Source organism: Polypterus senegalus, chromosome 13 (assembly GCF_016835505.1).
Source record: "Polypterus senegalus isolate Bchr_013 chromosome 13, ASM1683550v1, whole genome shotgun sequence".
In the NCBI taxonomy this organism is placed as follows: Eukaryota; Metazoa; Chordata; class Cladistia; order Polypteriformes; family Polypteridae; genus Polypterus; species Polypterus senegalus.
The window spans coordinates 158,383,631-158,397,811 of record NC_053166.1 but is presented as its reverse complement, the minus strand read 5'-3'; the positions used below and the strand labels follow the sequence as shown (position 1 = coordinate 158,397,811).

General features: G+C 43.2%; 1 protein-coding gene across 1 annotated transcript in view; it reads left to right on the top strand.

Moving 5' to 3' along the window:
- Positions 1-3,625, top strand: part of ercc4 (excision repair cross-complementation group 4) — a 33,756-nt gene extending 30,131 nt beyond the window's left edge. The window contains exons 10-11 of the mRNA XM_039774490.1: positions 2,091-2,203; positions 2,619-3,625. Coding sequence (XP_039630424.1) covers positions 2,091-2,203; positions 2,619-3,370 — 865 coding nt within the window. The 3' untranslated portion in view covers positions 3,371-3,625. The remainder of the gene's footprint in view (positions 1-2,090; positions 2,204-2,618) is intronic.
- Positions 3,626-14,181: the final 10,556 nt, after the last annotated feature.

Below are 14,181 nucleotides of genomic sequence, written 5' to 3'. Positions count from 1 at the left end.
GACCAAAGCTGGAACACGGCAAACAATTTAAAAACATCCATTAAAAAAATTCTCATTTTACTTGTGTTGCATATTCCACATTTCACGTCATCTACAGGTGCATGTTAGTGAATTAGAATATCATTGAAAAGTCCATTTATTTCAGCAATTCAGTTCAAAAAGTAAAAGTTGTATATTATATAGATTCATCACACACAGAGTTATATATTTCAAGTGGTTATTTCTTTTCATTTTGCGGATTATGGCCTACAGGTGATGAAAACCCAAAATTCAGTATTTCAGAAAAGTGAAATATTACATAAGACCAATAAAAAAATGATTGTTAATACAGAAATGTTGGCCTACTCAAACGTATGCCTATGTACACACTCAGTACTTGGTCAGGGCTCCTTTTGCATGAATTACTGCATCAATGTGGCGTGGCATGGAGGCGATCAGCCTGTGGCACTGCTGAGGTGCTATGGAGGCCCAGGATGCTTTGATAGCGAGCGGCCTTCAGCTCGTCTGCATTACGAGGTCTGGTGTCTCTCATCTTCCTCTTGACAATATTTTTACATCCTATATGTCACACTTTTCCTCAGGTCAGGGGTCCTCAGTCACGGTCCTGGAGAGCCGCAGTGGCTGCAGGTTTTTGCTCCAACCCAGTTGCTTAATAAAAAGCACTTATTGCTAAAGTAACACTTCTGCTTCGCTTAAGTGATTTTGAGCCCTTATTGCTTAATTTTGTCTTAAACAGCTATTTTAATTGCTCCTTATTATCAATAACATGCAAATGACAAGAGAGAGCAGCATTTCTCCATTTCGCTTCTTTACATTTACACCTGTGTGTATTTATCTGCACTATTGGGTTTAATGAAATACTTGGAAGAAAAATGAAGAGAAAAAAGTGAAGGACTGAGAATTACTCGTCCATTTTAGCCTTCAAATCATTTGCATGATAGAAAGGGAAAGAAAATCTAGGATATGAGAATGAGCTGACATAGCAGAGTTAATTTAATTTCGTAGCTTGTTAGTGCTTTATTGGCAAGAATTGCTTTCTAATTAAGCAACCAGGTCAGAACAAAAACCTGCAGCCACTGCGGCTCTCCAGGACTGGGATTGAGGACCCCTGCCCCAGGTCAATGGAATTAAGCAATGGGGCAGGCCTTGTAAGTGCTTCACCATTTCTAACTCGCTCTGCCTCACAACACATACTCGCACACAACCAAACAAACACCTTATACACAGTTTATCAGGATGGCTCTGCACCTTCTCACAGTTTCTCTCTTTCCCCTCCAGGTTCTGCCCCATATCATGGCATCCCACTGTCACTCTCTCCCCAGCCCACGGCCTTCTGACAGCATCTGCCTCTCTCTCCCTTTCTCTCTCTCTCTCCCCCCCACCCAGGCTCCGCCCCTTTTGACAGCATCTGTCTGTCTGTCTCTCTCTCCCCACCCAGGCTCCGCCCCTTCTGACAGTATCTGTCTCTCTTTCTCCCTCTCCCCCCACCCAGGCTCCACCCCTTCTCAACACTTTTATAAAAGGGTGGAGAAGCAATGAGGCAGTTTGTAAACACTAGGGAAATGAACTGATTTTTTTCTAATTTGAAGTGTGAATCGGGGACTTTTTTACTGTTTGATTTTTACTTTCTGGCATACGAAGTATAGAGGAAATATTGGAATTGTCCAAAAATTCCATTTCAAGATTTTGGTGAATCGCGACGTTTTAGACCTCCCCGAGTCCAACAGTACCATTTTTGGAATTGTGTGTGTGTGTGTAAACACGATAACTTGAGTACACTTTCACTTAGGTCAACCAAATTTTTCATACAAGTATTGGGTGCTGTAAAACTGATTGTTCAAATTTTTATTTCTCAAAGCTCTCTTTCTCTTCCAGGCTTTGCCCCCTCCAGTCTCTCTCTCTGTCTCTTTAGCCCCCCCTTCCCCAGCCCATGTGACCACTCCAGATCTTTAATGCCAGAAATGTCACTGATTATTATTATTATGTTCATTAGAACGGCGAGTGTGGTGGCAGAGGATTAAAGGACCAGTTCATTTGTCTTTTTTTTTTTGGTATGCTTTAATTTATTATTTGGCTTTCTCACCATTTAGGGAGAAAGCAAGCATGGTTGTTCCAGAGGAGAGGGAGGGCCGTGGAGATACAAACCTGGATCTGCTCCGAGATGCCACGCCGGCCAATGCCACCACGGACACTCGCAAAGCAGGTCGGTCTTTCTTTTTATTTTATGATCACTAACACCTGATATTCAAATTCTGCATCCCGTTTCAGGTTTGGTTAGCTGCTGTTGTGCGTCCGCTGGTTAGTAAGTCATTAAAGGCACAGAACCTTCCTTTTTATCTCCCCTAATTTGGTTTAACTCTTCCTTGTGGATTAATGTAAACTGCTCTCCACTTGTGCCTTTCTGTCATTTTGTAATGGGACACTTGCTGGGGAGGTGTACACCACACAGCGATGATTAGGTTATGAAGCCATTTCGGCAGTATTCCATTCCTCAGGACAGCAATGGATGCCGAGCTTTAAGTCAAAGCTCATTCCAGCAGTTCCAGTAGCCACTCACTATAACAAAATGGAAATTGGGTTTGCAACTCAGCTTTGTCTCGTTTGTTTGTGTCCTGCAGGTGGACAGGAAGGTAAAGGGGAAGCCGCACGGGTGATTGTGGACATGCGGGAATTCCGTAGTGAACTGCCTGCCTTGCTCCATCGTCGCGGTTTGGACATAGAGCCCGTCACGCTGGATGTAGGGGACTACATCCTGTGTCCAGACACCTGTGTGGAGCGCAAAAGCATCAGCGACCTGATTGGCTCTCTTAACAACGGACGGCTGTACACTCAGTGCCTGTCCATGTCGCGCTTCTACCGACGGCCCGTTCTGCTCATCGAGTTTGACCCAAGAAAGCCTTTCTCCCTGACCGCGAGAACCGACATCCGCCAGGAGATCTCGGCCAACGACATCACCTCCAAGCTGACGCTCCTCACCCTTCATTTCCCACGACTACGTCTTCTCTGGTGCCCATCGCCTCACGCTACCGCCGAACTGTTTGAGGAGCTGAAAAGGAACCGACCTCAGCCAGATGCCACAGCTGCCATGGCCGTCACCGCTGAATCGGAAACAGTCCCAGAATCCTCGGACCTCTATAATCCAGGGCCGCAGGACTTTCTGCTAAGGATGCCTGGCATCAGTGCCAAGAACTGCAGAGCACTCATGAGCAAAATCCACAGCCTGGCAGACCTTGTAACCCTGAGTCAGGAAAAGCTGGCAGAGATCTTGGGAAATGCCATCAATGCACGTCTGCTGCATGAGTTTATACACAATCCAGGTACTCAGATGGCAGTGCCCAAAAACAGGAAGGAGGGTAAGGGAAAGAGATAGCTGGCAGCATGGACCAGCTCCATGATAGGTCAACCTGTGAATTTTGAACTGATTGATCTGAATGGAGTGATGGAAAAGCGCAAGAGGCGTCCCCATCACATCCACGGACCCCATTCATCATACTGTGGAGTAGACAAATTGAGATCTGGGGCTCAGGGGCTGAAAAATCTCTCTAGTTTTGTACTGTAAATTATAAATGGAAGAGCAAACTTTTTAACATGGCATAAAATAAATTATATGAGCTATGCAGGCAAACGCAGTGTATCCTCATTTGCCCTCAAAATTGAGTGTCGCCCGCACTTCATATAAATGAAGTGTTTGGACAAAACAAAAAATAACGCCCCCCCCACCCGTAACCTTCAGCGTATCTGTGCTGTTTTCATCAGGTTTCCACATGCAAAACTGGCACTAAATATCCCTGCACGTTTTCATGAAATTCACCATGTTAACATTTGACCACTTGCACCACCACTGCATTCTGGGATAGTAAGGGACGGTGATGAACAAATAAACAATATCATTACCATCATACTGAATTAACAAGGAATATCAACAGCAAACTGAATACATTAACACCTCTAACGTCGTTCCCTCCTTATATGGTAAAGCTCGGCCATCAAACCCTGCCCACAGTCTGACCACGCCCATCCTGTGTTCTGCTTCGGCACATACAGCTGAGGGGGTCTCGCTGGTCTGCCTTCAGGAACGCCGGGCGACCAAGAAAAAGGAAACGTACATACCAGCTGAAGTAGCCCCTCTCAAGGTAAAGCAGACGCCGTGAACTAATCTGTAGTTGAAGTTGCACCAAATGTTTCTCTGTTTTAAGACGGACGAGTTTGCAAATTCAGCCATTGCTTTTTTTTCAGTGGGAGATTTAGAAATTTTAATCATGCATACAGTGAACTGTATTTGAGATATTTTAGCAAAAATGGAGCTGTTCTGACCCTTTTTGTTAATCTTTTATTGAATTTATTAAAAGCAGGTAACATTCCATACAATCAAGTGAAAACTTAACAACCCTCACCCATGAGAAAGAGAGGAAGGCCGTCAGCCAGAGCGTAGTAAAGAAAGAAAGGAGACCAATAGAAATGCTTATTCTAAAATATTATTGATTAGGTCCTGCCAGGTTTTAAAAAAAGTTTTTGTGTGAGAATTTGATTTTTTACAATTTCAAATTTAGATACATATATAGATAGATGGGCGGCACGGTGGCGCAGTGGAGTTTGGATGTTCTCCCCATGTCTGCGTGGGTTTCCTCCGGGCCGCTCCGGTTTCCTCCCACAATCCAAAGACATGCAGGTTAGGTGGATTGGCGATTCTAAATTGGCCCTAGTGTGTGCTTGGTGTGTTTGTGTGTGCCCTGCGGTGGGTTGGCACCCTGCCCAGGATTGGTTCCTGCCTTGTGCCCTGTGTTGGCTGGGATTGGCTCCAGCAGACCCCTGTGACCCTGTATTCGGATTCAGCGGGTTAGAAGATGGATGGATGGATATAGATAGATAGATATATCTACTGTATATAGAGATATATGATATAGAATATATATGTGTAGAGAGAGAGAGAATATAATATATATATATATATATACACAGTGGTGTGAAAAACTATTTGCCCCCTTCCTGATTTCTTATTCTTTTGCATGTTTGTCATGAAATGGCTTTATAACCTTTACCAGACTGATAGATCTCAATGACTTCTGTTCTCATTTGTTCCTGAATTTCTTTGGATCTTGGCATGATGTCTAGCTTTTGAGGTGCTTTTGGTCTACTTCTCTGTGTCAGGCAGCTCCTATTGAAGTGATTTCTTGATTGAAACAGGTGTGGCAGTAATCAGGAAATTGAACTCAGGTGTGATACACCACAGGTAGGTGATTTGTTAACAAGGGGCGATTACTTTTTCACACAGGGCCATGTAGGTTTGGATTTTTTTTCTCCTAAATAATAAAACCATCATTTAAAAACTGCATTTTGTGTTTACTTGTGTTATATTTGACTAATGGTTAAATGTGTTTGATGATCAGAAACATTTTGTGTGACAAACATGCAAAAGAATAAGAAATCAGGAAGGGGGCAAATAGTTTTTCACACCACTGTGTGTGTATGTATATAGTGTATGTGTATACAGAGAGAGAGAAATAGGTAGATATTGTGGCAGATGGCCAGGAACCAAGCCTGGTCAGGACCCCCCTTTGGATCGGGGGGAGCAGTCCTGGGATGCACACTACGTCCCCCAGAACACTTGTTGGCAGCCCCCCTGGGTTGCATCGGAGCCAATATTTTGCCACACCGGAGTTCATTCCTGTTAGACTCCATGGCCACCACCAGGGGGAGCTGCACGGCCTAACGAGGCCGTCTGGGTGGGAACGCAGCCACACCCGGAGGTGCAGCCCAGCCAGTAGGTCAACGAGCACCTCCAGCACTTCCAGGTGGGCAATAAAAGGAGCCGACAGTCACCACTCCGCACACCAGGAGGAGGTGGAGGATTAAGAAGAGTGTTTTCTGGTGGTGTTTTGCTTTGTGCTTTTGTGTGTTTTGGGACTGTTAGGGCTGAGGGACACGGGGAAGATGTGGCCCCCAGCTGAAAATAATAAATGTTTTTGTTCATTTTTACGTGCCTCTGTTGTTAGTCAGTGTTGGGTCAACGCCTATAAAGCTCCTTTGCAACAATATATTCGAATTACAACAGTAATTCGGTCGGTGGAAGACCAGATGATGTTAATGGTTGTAGATATTCTTCATGATATTGTGGGTTGATGTTTTCATCTTCCGCACCATCATCACCAACTGTTTCAGCAGAGACTATTGAAATGCATTTAACCAATCGACAGTGTTGCCATTAATTCGTTTGACTTCATCATTTCTCTGTGCTAGGATTGCCTGTGTACTCATTTCTTCAGTTGATAACCCTTCGGGATGAAATTTTTCAATAAGATTTGGACATAAGTCTTCTTTTATTGGGAACTTAAAGTGAGGAAAACATAAAAGTGTATAAGAGCTAAGAGAGCAGGAACTGTGTCTGACAAAAGCATTCACACCAATGAGAGGTGAGAGGGGCCATGAATATGGTTGAGAGGAGAGCGGGACTTGGAGAAATCTCTTGAAAAAAGTCTCGTCTTGTCCCAAGATGTTTTTATATAATAGAAAGATATTCTAGAAATGCTGTCTGAGTTCTCACCACTGATCATATCTCTTCTGGAATAGAAGTGGTGGGAGTTGTGGAAAACTGGGCAGATTATGTTTAGCAAAGTGTCTGATTTGGAAAGAGGGGGAAAAACTGTGTTGATGGAAGACTAAATTTGGAGTGTAATTGTTCATAGGATGCGCAGACATTATTTTTATACAAATCTCAAAGTGATTTAATCCCATTTGTTTTCCAAACTTTGAAAACTGTAAGTTCAAGAGGGTGGAAAAAAGGTGGTTATGTCGAGGTGCCACAGATAAAATATTCTCTGACTTAAAGTGCTTCCTACATTGGCTCCAAATTCTCAGTGAACGACGGACAAGTGAGTTGTTAGTAGATTGATGATAACTCGTATTTACTGGGGCACAAAGTAAGGAATATAAAGAAGTGCTGCCGGGCTCCATTTCTATTGCAGACCAAGCCTGGGTGTGTTCATCTATTTGCCGACACATTTTCTTGAACGTGTGTACCAAATTTCAACGAATCAGTCCACTGGGAGCCAAGTTGTGGGCAGACAGACCCGGCTATTGCAGTAGGTCATTTTCATATTATATGCAGACTAAACTAAAATGGAGGATTTTCAAATGGAGTATGATATTTTTAAATCTAAAAAAAACCAAACAGTGCCTGTTTTTGCAGTAGTTTTCCAGCAGAGAGCAGCAGACTTTATAGTTAAACTAGGCAGACCCGCCTTTTATGGCGACCGACTTTTAAGTTGACCACCTCTTAAGGCAATTCAATATGTAGATCAATTTGATATCTTATACAAACTCATTAAATTAGGGTTAGTCATTAATCATTGTGTGAATTTCCCCTTGGGATTAATAAAGTATCTATCTATCTCTAATTTGGTTATATTGCATTTGAGCGGTATTACTTTAATACTCGTAGTTTCTGTTATTTTTGTGATGAAATTTAAACTTTTTTTCTATATTCAGGTCGCCCTTTTGAACCCCCCTGATATTTACTACGCGGTGAGGCATTTGTACTCCATCAACATGAATTATTTCCAGAGACATCATTTTGTCTATTTTTCCAGCGCATCGCACACAAAAGCAAGGGAACGATGGGAGCAGCAGAACTCTGCTCACGTCATGTCGCCTGCATCATAAGCTGCAAGTAGTAAGTCTGTGATAAGCAGAATACCGCTACGCTTTCCACTCACGGGACGGAAGGACAATCCCGACCGCTTTTATATAGTAAGTAAGAAAGAAGAAGAAGATATCGCACAGTCTGGAGTAGAAAATCATCTGTTACCTGGAAAAACAAAACTACAAATCCCATCGTGCATTGCAAAATGGACAGAGCGTGTGTGAAACTCCACGCCTACATAGTACTCACAGAACGGAAGGACAATCCTGACTGCTTTTATATAGTAACTAAGAAAGAAGAAGAGATATTGAACAGTCTGGAGTAGAAAATCATCTGTTACCTGGAAAACAAAACTACAAATCCCATCGTGCATTGCAAAATGGACGGGGCGTGTGTGAAACTCCGCACCTGCGTAGCACTCACGGGACGGCAGGACAATCCTGACCGCTTTTATATAGTAAGTAAGAAAGAAGAAGAAGATATCGCACAGTCTGGAGTAGAAAATCATCTGTTACCTGGAAAAAAAAAACTACAAATCCCATCGTGCATTGCAAAATGGACAGGGCGTGTGTGAAACTCCGCGCCTGCGTAGCACTCACGGGACGGCAGGACAATCCCGACCGCTTTTATATAGAAGGATTCTCCTGTTATATTGCCAAACCTGAGCAGATATAAGGGTGAGTCTGACTTACAGAGAGACGTGTTGTTCCAACTTCTCTCTCTTTTATTGTTCAGTGTCTCGGAGGGATGTAGTGAATCAGACGCACATACTGAACTGGCCGTTTTGTGGTTTAAAGTCCATGTTTTGAAAATGGAGTCGTAAAGATGTCAAAATGGGGGTGAGACCTCCGAAAATGAGCCAAGAAGCAGGCCAGAAACCTTACACGCCAGTCCAAAAGGGGCTCACATAGCCCACCTTACTCAAAACTATGATCAGTAGGCTTCTGCCCTAGGAGATCCTAAACAAGAGAGCTGGCGACAGAACAAGGAAAGTCTCAAAATAAAGCAAAAGCCCGGCAAGGAGGAGGATAACCGTAAACCCCTGCTTTGTGCACAGAAGGGCAAATCAGGAATCCTTATACATTTGGATTTAATAAACAAAAATAGAAAATGACAAGAAAATTCTCAAAAAAGGCAAAGCAAGTTTCAATTCACAATGCAAAAGCTGTAAACCGAAGAACGATGTTAGCAAAGCCAATACTTTACATTACTCCAAATACAAACTGAATGATCTCCTAACCTGAACTCTCTTGGTTCCGGTTTAATAAATCAGTCGGGTGGCATCAGGGTGAACACGTCTCCTGTGGCACCACCCACAAACTACTAGGAATGGAGGCACATTCAAAGTAGCTGAACATGCACTACTGGTTATAAGTTTTAGAACACCTCAGTTTATCTTCAAATGAAATCAGTTGAAATGCAATGAATGACCTAAAATGGTGAAAAGGTTAGCAGTAAACTGTCGGAGGTTTAAATTTAAAGTTTAGTTTAGCAAAAAGTGAAAAAAAGGAAATATCGGAATAGTATTACAAATGGGCCTTCTTCAGGGAACAACTAACAGGTTACAACCTGCAGATGTTCTGCAGCAATTCAAGTAAATGAAAGCCTTGCAGGTGGAAGCAAACAATTTGCACAGGTGTCCCAACTTCTGTTGATTACTTAAAACCTCCTCCGTCTGTCTTAAAGCAGAGTTGGAACAGACTGTCACTATACCTTCTGAAATACTCCAGTGAGGTGTTCTGAAACTTTTGACCAGTAGTTTAGTTACAAACAAAGGAAAATACATAAAAATATGAAAAATAATTCGTAGTTCAAATGACAAAAGCCGCACCACCTAAAATACACAAAAATACAGACCCATACGTAACAATCCAGAGCCGTAGCCACTAAGCCACATTGCCTAAAAAGAACAAAAAACAAAACAAAACTACTGACAGGATAGTCTCTCTATTATAAAAAAAAAAATCTTGGGAGGGAGACGAGGAAGTGAGACAAAGACAGATGCTGGTACAGGCTTTTAGATGATCGACGCGCAGTGCAAAAAGCAGAACACGCACCTCGCCGTCAGCAGCTGATCCGTCCACATCTCCTTAGCGTGCGTTCAGCTCCCCCACCTTCACAACACGAGCACGAAAGACGTGAAGTGGCAGGAACGTAGCGCACCTCCCATAGATTGAGCAAAGCGATCGAGACCAGATCATCTCGGAGAGACACTTTGACGTCACGCGACACTAGACATTACAACCTTAGGAAGCAAACACCCGTGAGACGGTGACTTTTGCACGTCATGCCCTACTTACAAACAATTTAAAACAAGTTCACGGACATCTGACCTAGCAGTTGTTGGAATGCTTTTGGCAGACACAGTTCATGTGCTCCCAGCTCTTAAAACAACGGCAAGCAGAACACACAGCTTGCCAGCAGCAGCAGCAGTAAGACAGCAGATGATCCGACCGCATCTCCTTCCCGTGCGTTCAGCTCCCACCTCAACCCGACCCGCCCGCCCTTCACAACGCTAGCGGCAGAGACGCGAAGTGGCAAAAGGACAGCTACTGTATATCAATCAATCAATCAACATTTATTTATATAGCACATATTCATACAAAAAAAATGTAGCTCAAAGTGCTTTACAAAATGAATAGAGAAATAGAAGACACAATAAAAGATAAACATAAGTCAACATTAATTAACATAGAATAAGAGTAAGGTCCGATGGCCAGGGTGGACAGAAAAACAAAAAAACCTCCAGGCGGCTGGAGAAAAAAATAAAATCTGTAGGGGTTCCAGACCAAGAGACCGCCCAGTCCCTCTGGGCAATCTACCTAACATAAATCAGACAGTCCTCTTTGTATTTAGGGTTCTCATGGAAGGACCTGATGATGATGGTCACGTAGACTTCTGGCTTTCAGTCCATCAATGTAGGCTTTTAAATGATTGATACAAAGCATGACAAGCAGAACACGCAACTCGCCAGGGGCAGCAGCAAGCCAGCAGATGTTCTGACCGCATCTCCTTAGCATGCGTTTAGCTCCTCCCCAGCAATGCAAGCAGTGTTTTATTTATATATATATATATATATATATATATATACAGTGGGATGCAAAAGTTTGGGCAACCTTGTTAATAGTCATTATTTTCCTGTATAAATCGTTGGTTGTTACGATAAAAAATGTCAGTTAAATATATCATATAGGAGACACACACGGTGATATTTGAGAAGTGAAATGAAGTTGATTGGATTTACAGAAAGTGTGTAATAATTGTTCAAACAAAATCAGGCAGGTGCATAAATCTGGGCACCACAAAAAAGAAATGAAATCAATATTTAGTAGATCCGCCTTTTGCAGAAATTCCAGCCTCTAAACGCTTCCTGTAGGTTCCAATGAGAGTCTGGATTGTGGTTGAAGGTATTTTGGACCATTCCTCTTTACAAAACATCTCTAGTTCATTCAGGTTTGATGGCTTCCGAGCATGGACAGCTCTCTTTAACTCACACCACAGAGTTTCAATTCTATTCCGGTCTGGGGACTGAGATGGCCATTCCAGAACGTTCTACTTGTTCCTCTGCATGAATGCCTTAGTGGATTTTGAGCAGTGTTTCAGGTCGTTGTCTTGTTGAAAGATCCAGCCCCGGGCGCAGCTTCAGCTTTGTCACTGATTCCTGGACATTGGTCTCCAGAATCTGCTGATACTGAGTGGAATCCATGCGTCCCTCAACTTTGACAAGATTCCCAGTCCCTGCACTGGCCACACAGCCCCACAGCATGATGGAACCACCACCATATTTGACTGGAGGTAGCAGGTGTTGTTCTTGGAATGCTGTGTTCTTTTTCCTCCATGCTTAACGCCCCTGGTTATGCCCACATAACTCCATTTTAGTTTCATCAGTCCACAGCACCTTAGTCCAAAATGAAGCTGGCTTGTCCAGATGTGCTTGAGCAGACCTCAAGCGGCTCTGTTTGTGCTTCCTCTTCATCACTCTCGCATACAGCATCTCCTTGTGTAAAGTCGCGAATGGTTGAACGATGCCCAGTGACTCCATCTGCTGCAAGATGATGTTGTAGGTCTTTGGTGCTGGTCTGTGGGTTGACTCTGACTGTTCTCACCATTCGTCGCTTCTGTTTCTCCGAAATCTTTCTTGGTCTGCCACTTCGAGCCTTAACTTGAACTGAGCCCGTGGTCTTCCATTTCCTCAATATGTTCCTAACTGTGGAAACAGACAGCTTCAATCTCTGGGACAGATTTCTGTATCCTTCCCCTAAACCGTGATGGTGAACAATCTTTGTCTTCATGTCATTTGAGAGTTGTTTTGTGACCCCCATGTTGCTACTCTTCAGAGAACATTAAAGGAGGAGGGAAACTTACAATTCCATCCATCCATCCATTTTCTAACCCGCTGAATCCGAATACAGGGTCGCGGGGGTCTGCAGGAGCCAATCCCAGCCAACACAGGGCACAAGGCAGGAACCAATCCTGGGCAGGGTGCCAACCCACCGCAGAAACTTACAATGGACCCCCTTAAATACTCGGATTCACCTGTGTATGTAGGTCAGGGGTCACTGAGCTTACAAAGCCAATTGGAGTTTCAATAATTAGTTCTAAAAGTTTGGGAATCAATAAAATGACAACGGTGCCCAAATTTCTGCACCTGCCTGGTTTTGTTTGAACAATTATTGCACACTTTCTGTAAATCCAATAAACTTCATCTCACTTCTCAAATATCACTGTGTGTGTCTCCTATATGATATATTTAACTGACATCAACCAACGATTTATACAGGAAAATAACGACTATTAACAAGGTTGCCCAAACTTTTGCATCCCGCTGTATATAAATGTCCCACGAGAAAGCGATTTAACCACGCCCAGGGCCGGAAATAACAGACGAATAGAAGTAAAAGTAAAAATAATGCATATGTAACAATTCCCATGAAAATAAAAATCTCTTTAAATTGTATATCCGGTAAACCAAACCCGGGGGTGAGTGAGCAAAGCGAGCAGGGGGCTAATCTTAATAAAAATAAGATTCAGGAAGCATGGAATACACTGGGATTGGCAGAAGGTGAAAACTCGATAATTACGCCATCTGCATTCAAACAAGCTTCCCTGTGAGCGGTTTGCGGCGGCCATGTCAAACTTATAAAAGTAACTTCTTTTCGGAGACTCGAAACTCGCACTTCTCTCGGCTTCCCCTTCTGCCAAGGGACACTCCTAAAACAGCAGCTGTCCACCCGATCCTGTTTCTATCCCACACCACTGATGTGCTGGAGAGGTCAAAGCGAGCAAGAAGCCGGCCAGTCGAGTTACTTCTGTCTGCTTGGATGTTCCTCCGGAGCGTTGGCTTATTTCTTGCTGTTCACAGCTGGCACAGTCGCACTCTTTATTTTTAGGCCATGGATGACAAACCCATGTTATTTTTATCTAGAACTGCACGTTCTTTCTTTTCGGTTGGCTTGTCTTTCTGTCATTCTTTTATTATCATCTTTTCTTAAATTTGGCTCTTGAGAAGACCGAATGAGGTGCGGAGACTTGGCTGAGACGCACAATGGCAGCACATCTGGGACTGTAACTCGGATCCGCCTGGCCACCCGATGACTTCAGGGTGAGCAGATGGCTTCATAAGAATGGGGAGGTGCTCTGTAGGCAGCGTTTTTCAAATCCGCTTTTTAATTAAAAGTTCACGTTGGTTTCAATTCATGCCACTAAACAAACTGGCAATTAGTTGGTCGTGTCGTAAATTAAGTCTTAAGAAGAGCGATGGCCAGTTGGAACCGATGACTCACTGGAAGGCTTTGTGACCCTTGCCAAGTAAAACTAGAAATGGCATTTGTAAATTGTAGAAAATGAGTTTTGTGACATAAATATTTTATCCATTTCCTGGTGGTAGACTCTGGCTCGCTACCACCTAAAAAATTTAATTAAGCAAATCCATAAAATAAGTGATGACAGATGAATACGTGAAACGTTGCGATGCCAAGTTTGTTGGATTTTTTTTTAGCCTTTTACTTATCATTTGCAGGCTCATCTCCACCCCTGACTCTTGTAATGTCAGCCTTCATCGTAGTGTCTTTTTCAAAATACTCACTTGTACAGTCGCGGCCCAAAGTTCGGAGAAGGACCCCAGTGTTGGTTTTCACCAAGTGTGCTGTTTCGGTGTTTTTAGATCTTTTGTCAGATGTTTCTATGGGATACTGAAGTAGAATTACAAGCAGTTCAGACGTTTCAAAGGTTTTTATTGACGATGACATGAAGTTTATGCTCAGAGTCCATATTTGCAGTGTTGGCCCTTCTTTCTTTTTCAAGATCTCTGTAATTCGCCCCGGCAGGCTGTCTGACCATCAACTTGTGGGCCAAATCCTGACCGATGGCAGCCCATTCTTACATCAATGCTTGAAGGAGTTTGTCAGAATTGGTGCATTTTTGTTTGCACACCCGCCTCTTAATGATTGACCACAAGCTCTCCATGGAATGTTTCCTGGCCATGGACCCCAAATGTCAATGTTTTGTTCCCCATACCACTTAGTTCTCACTTTTACCTTGTG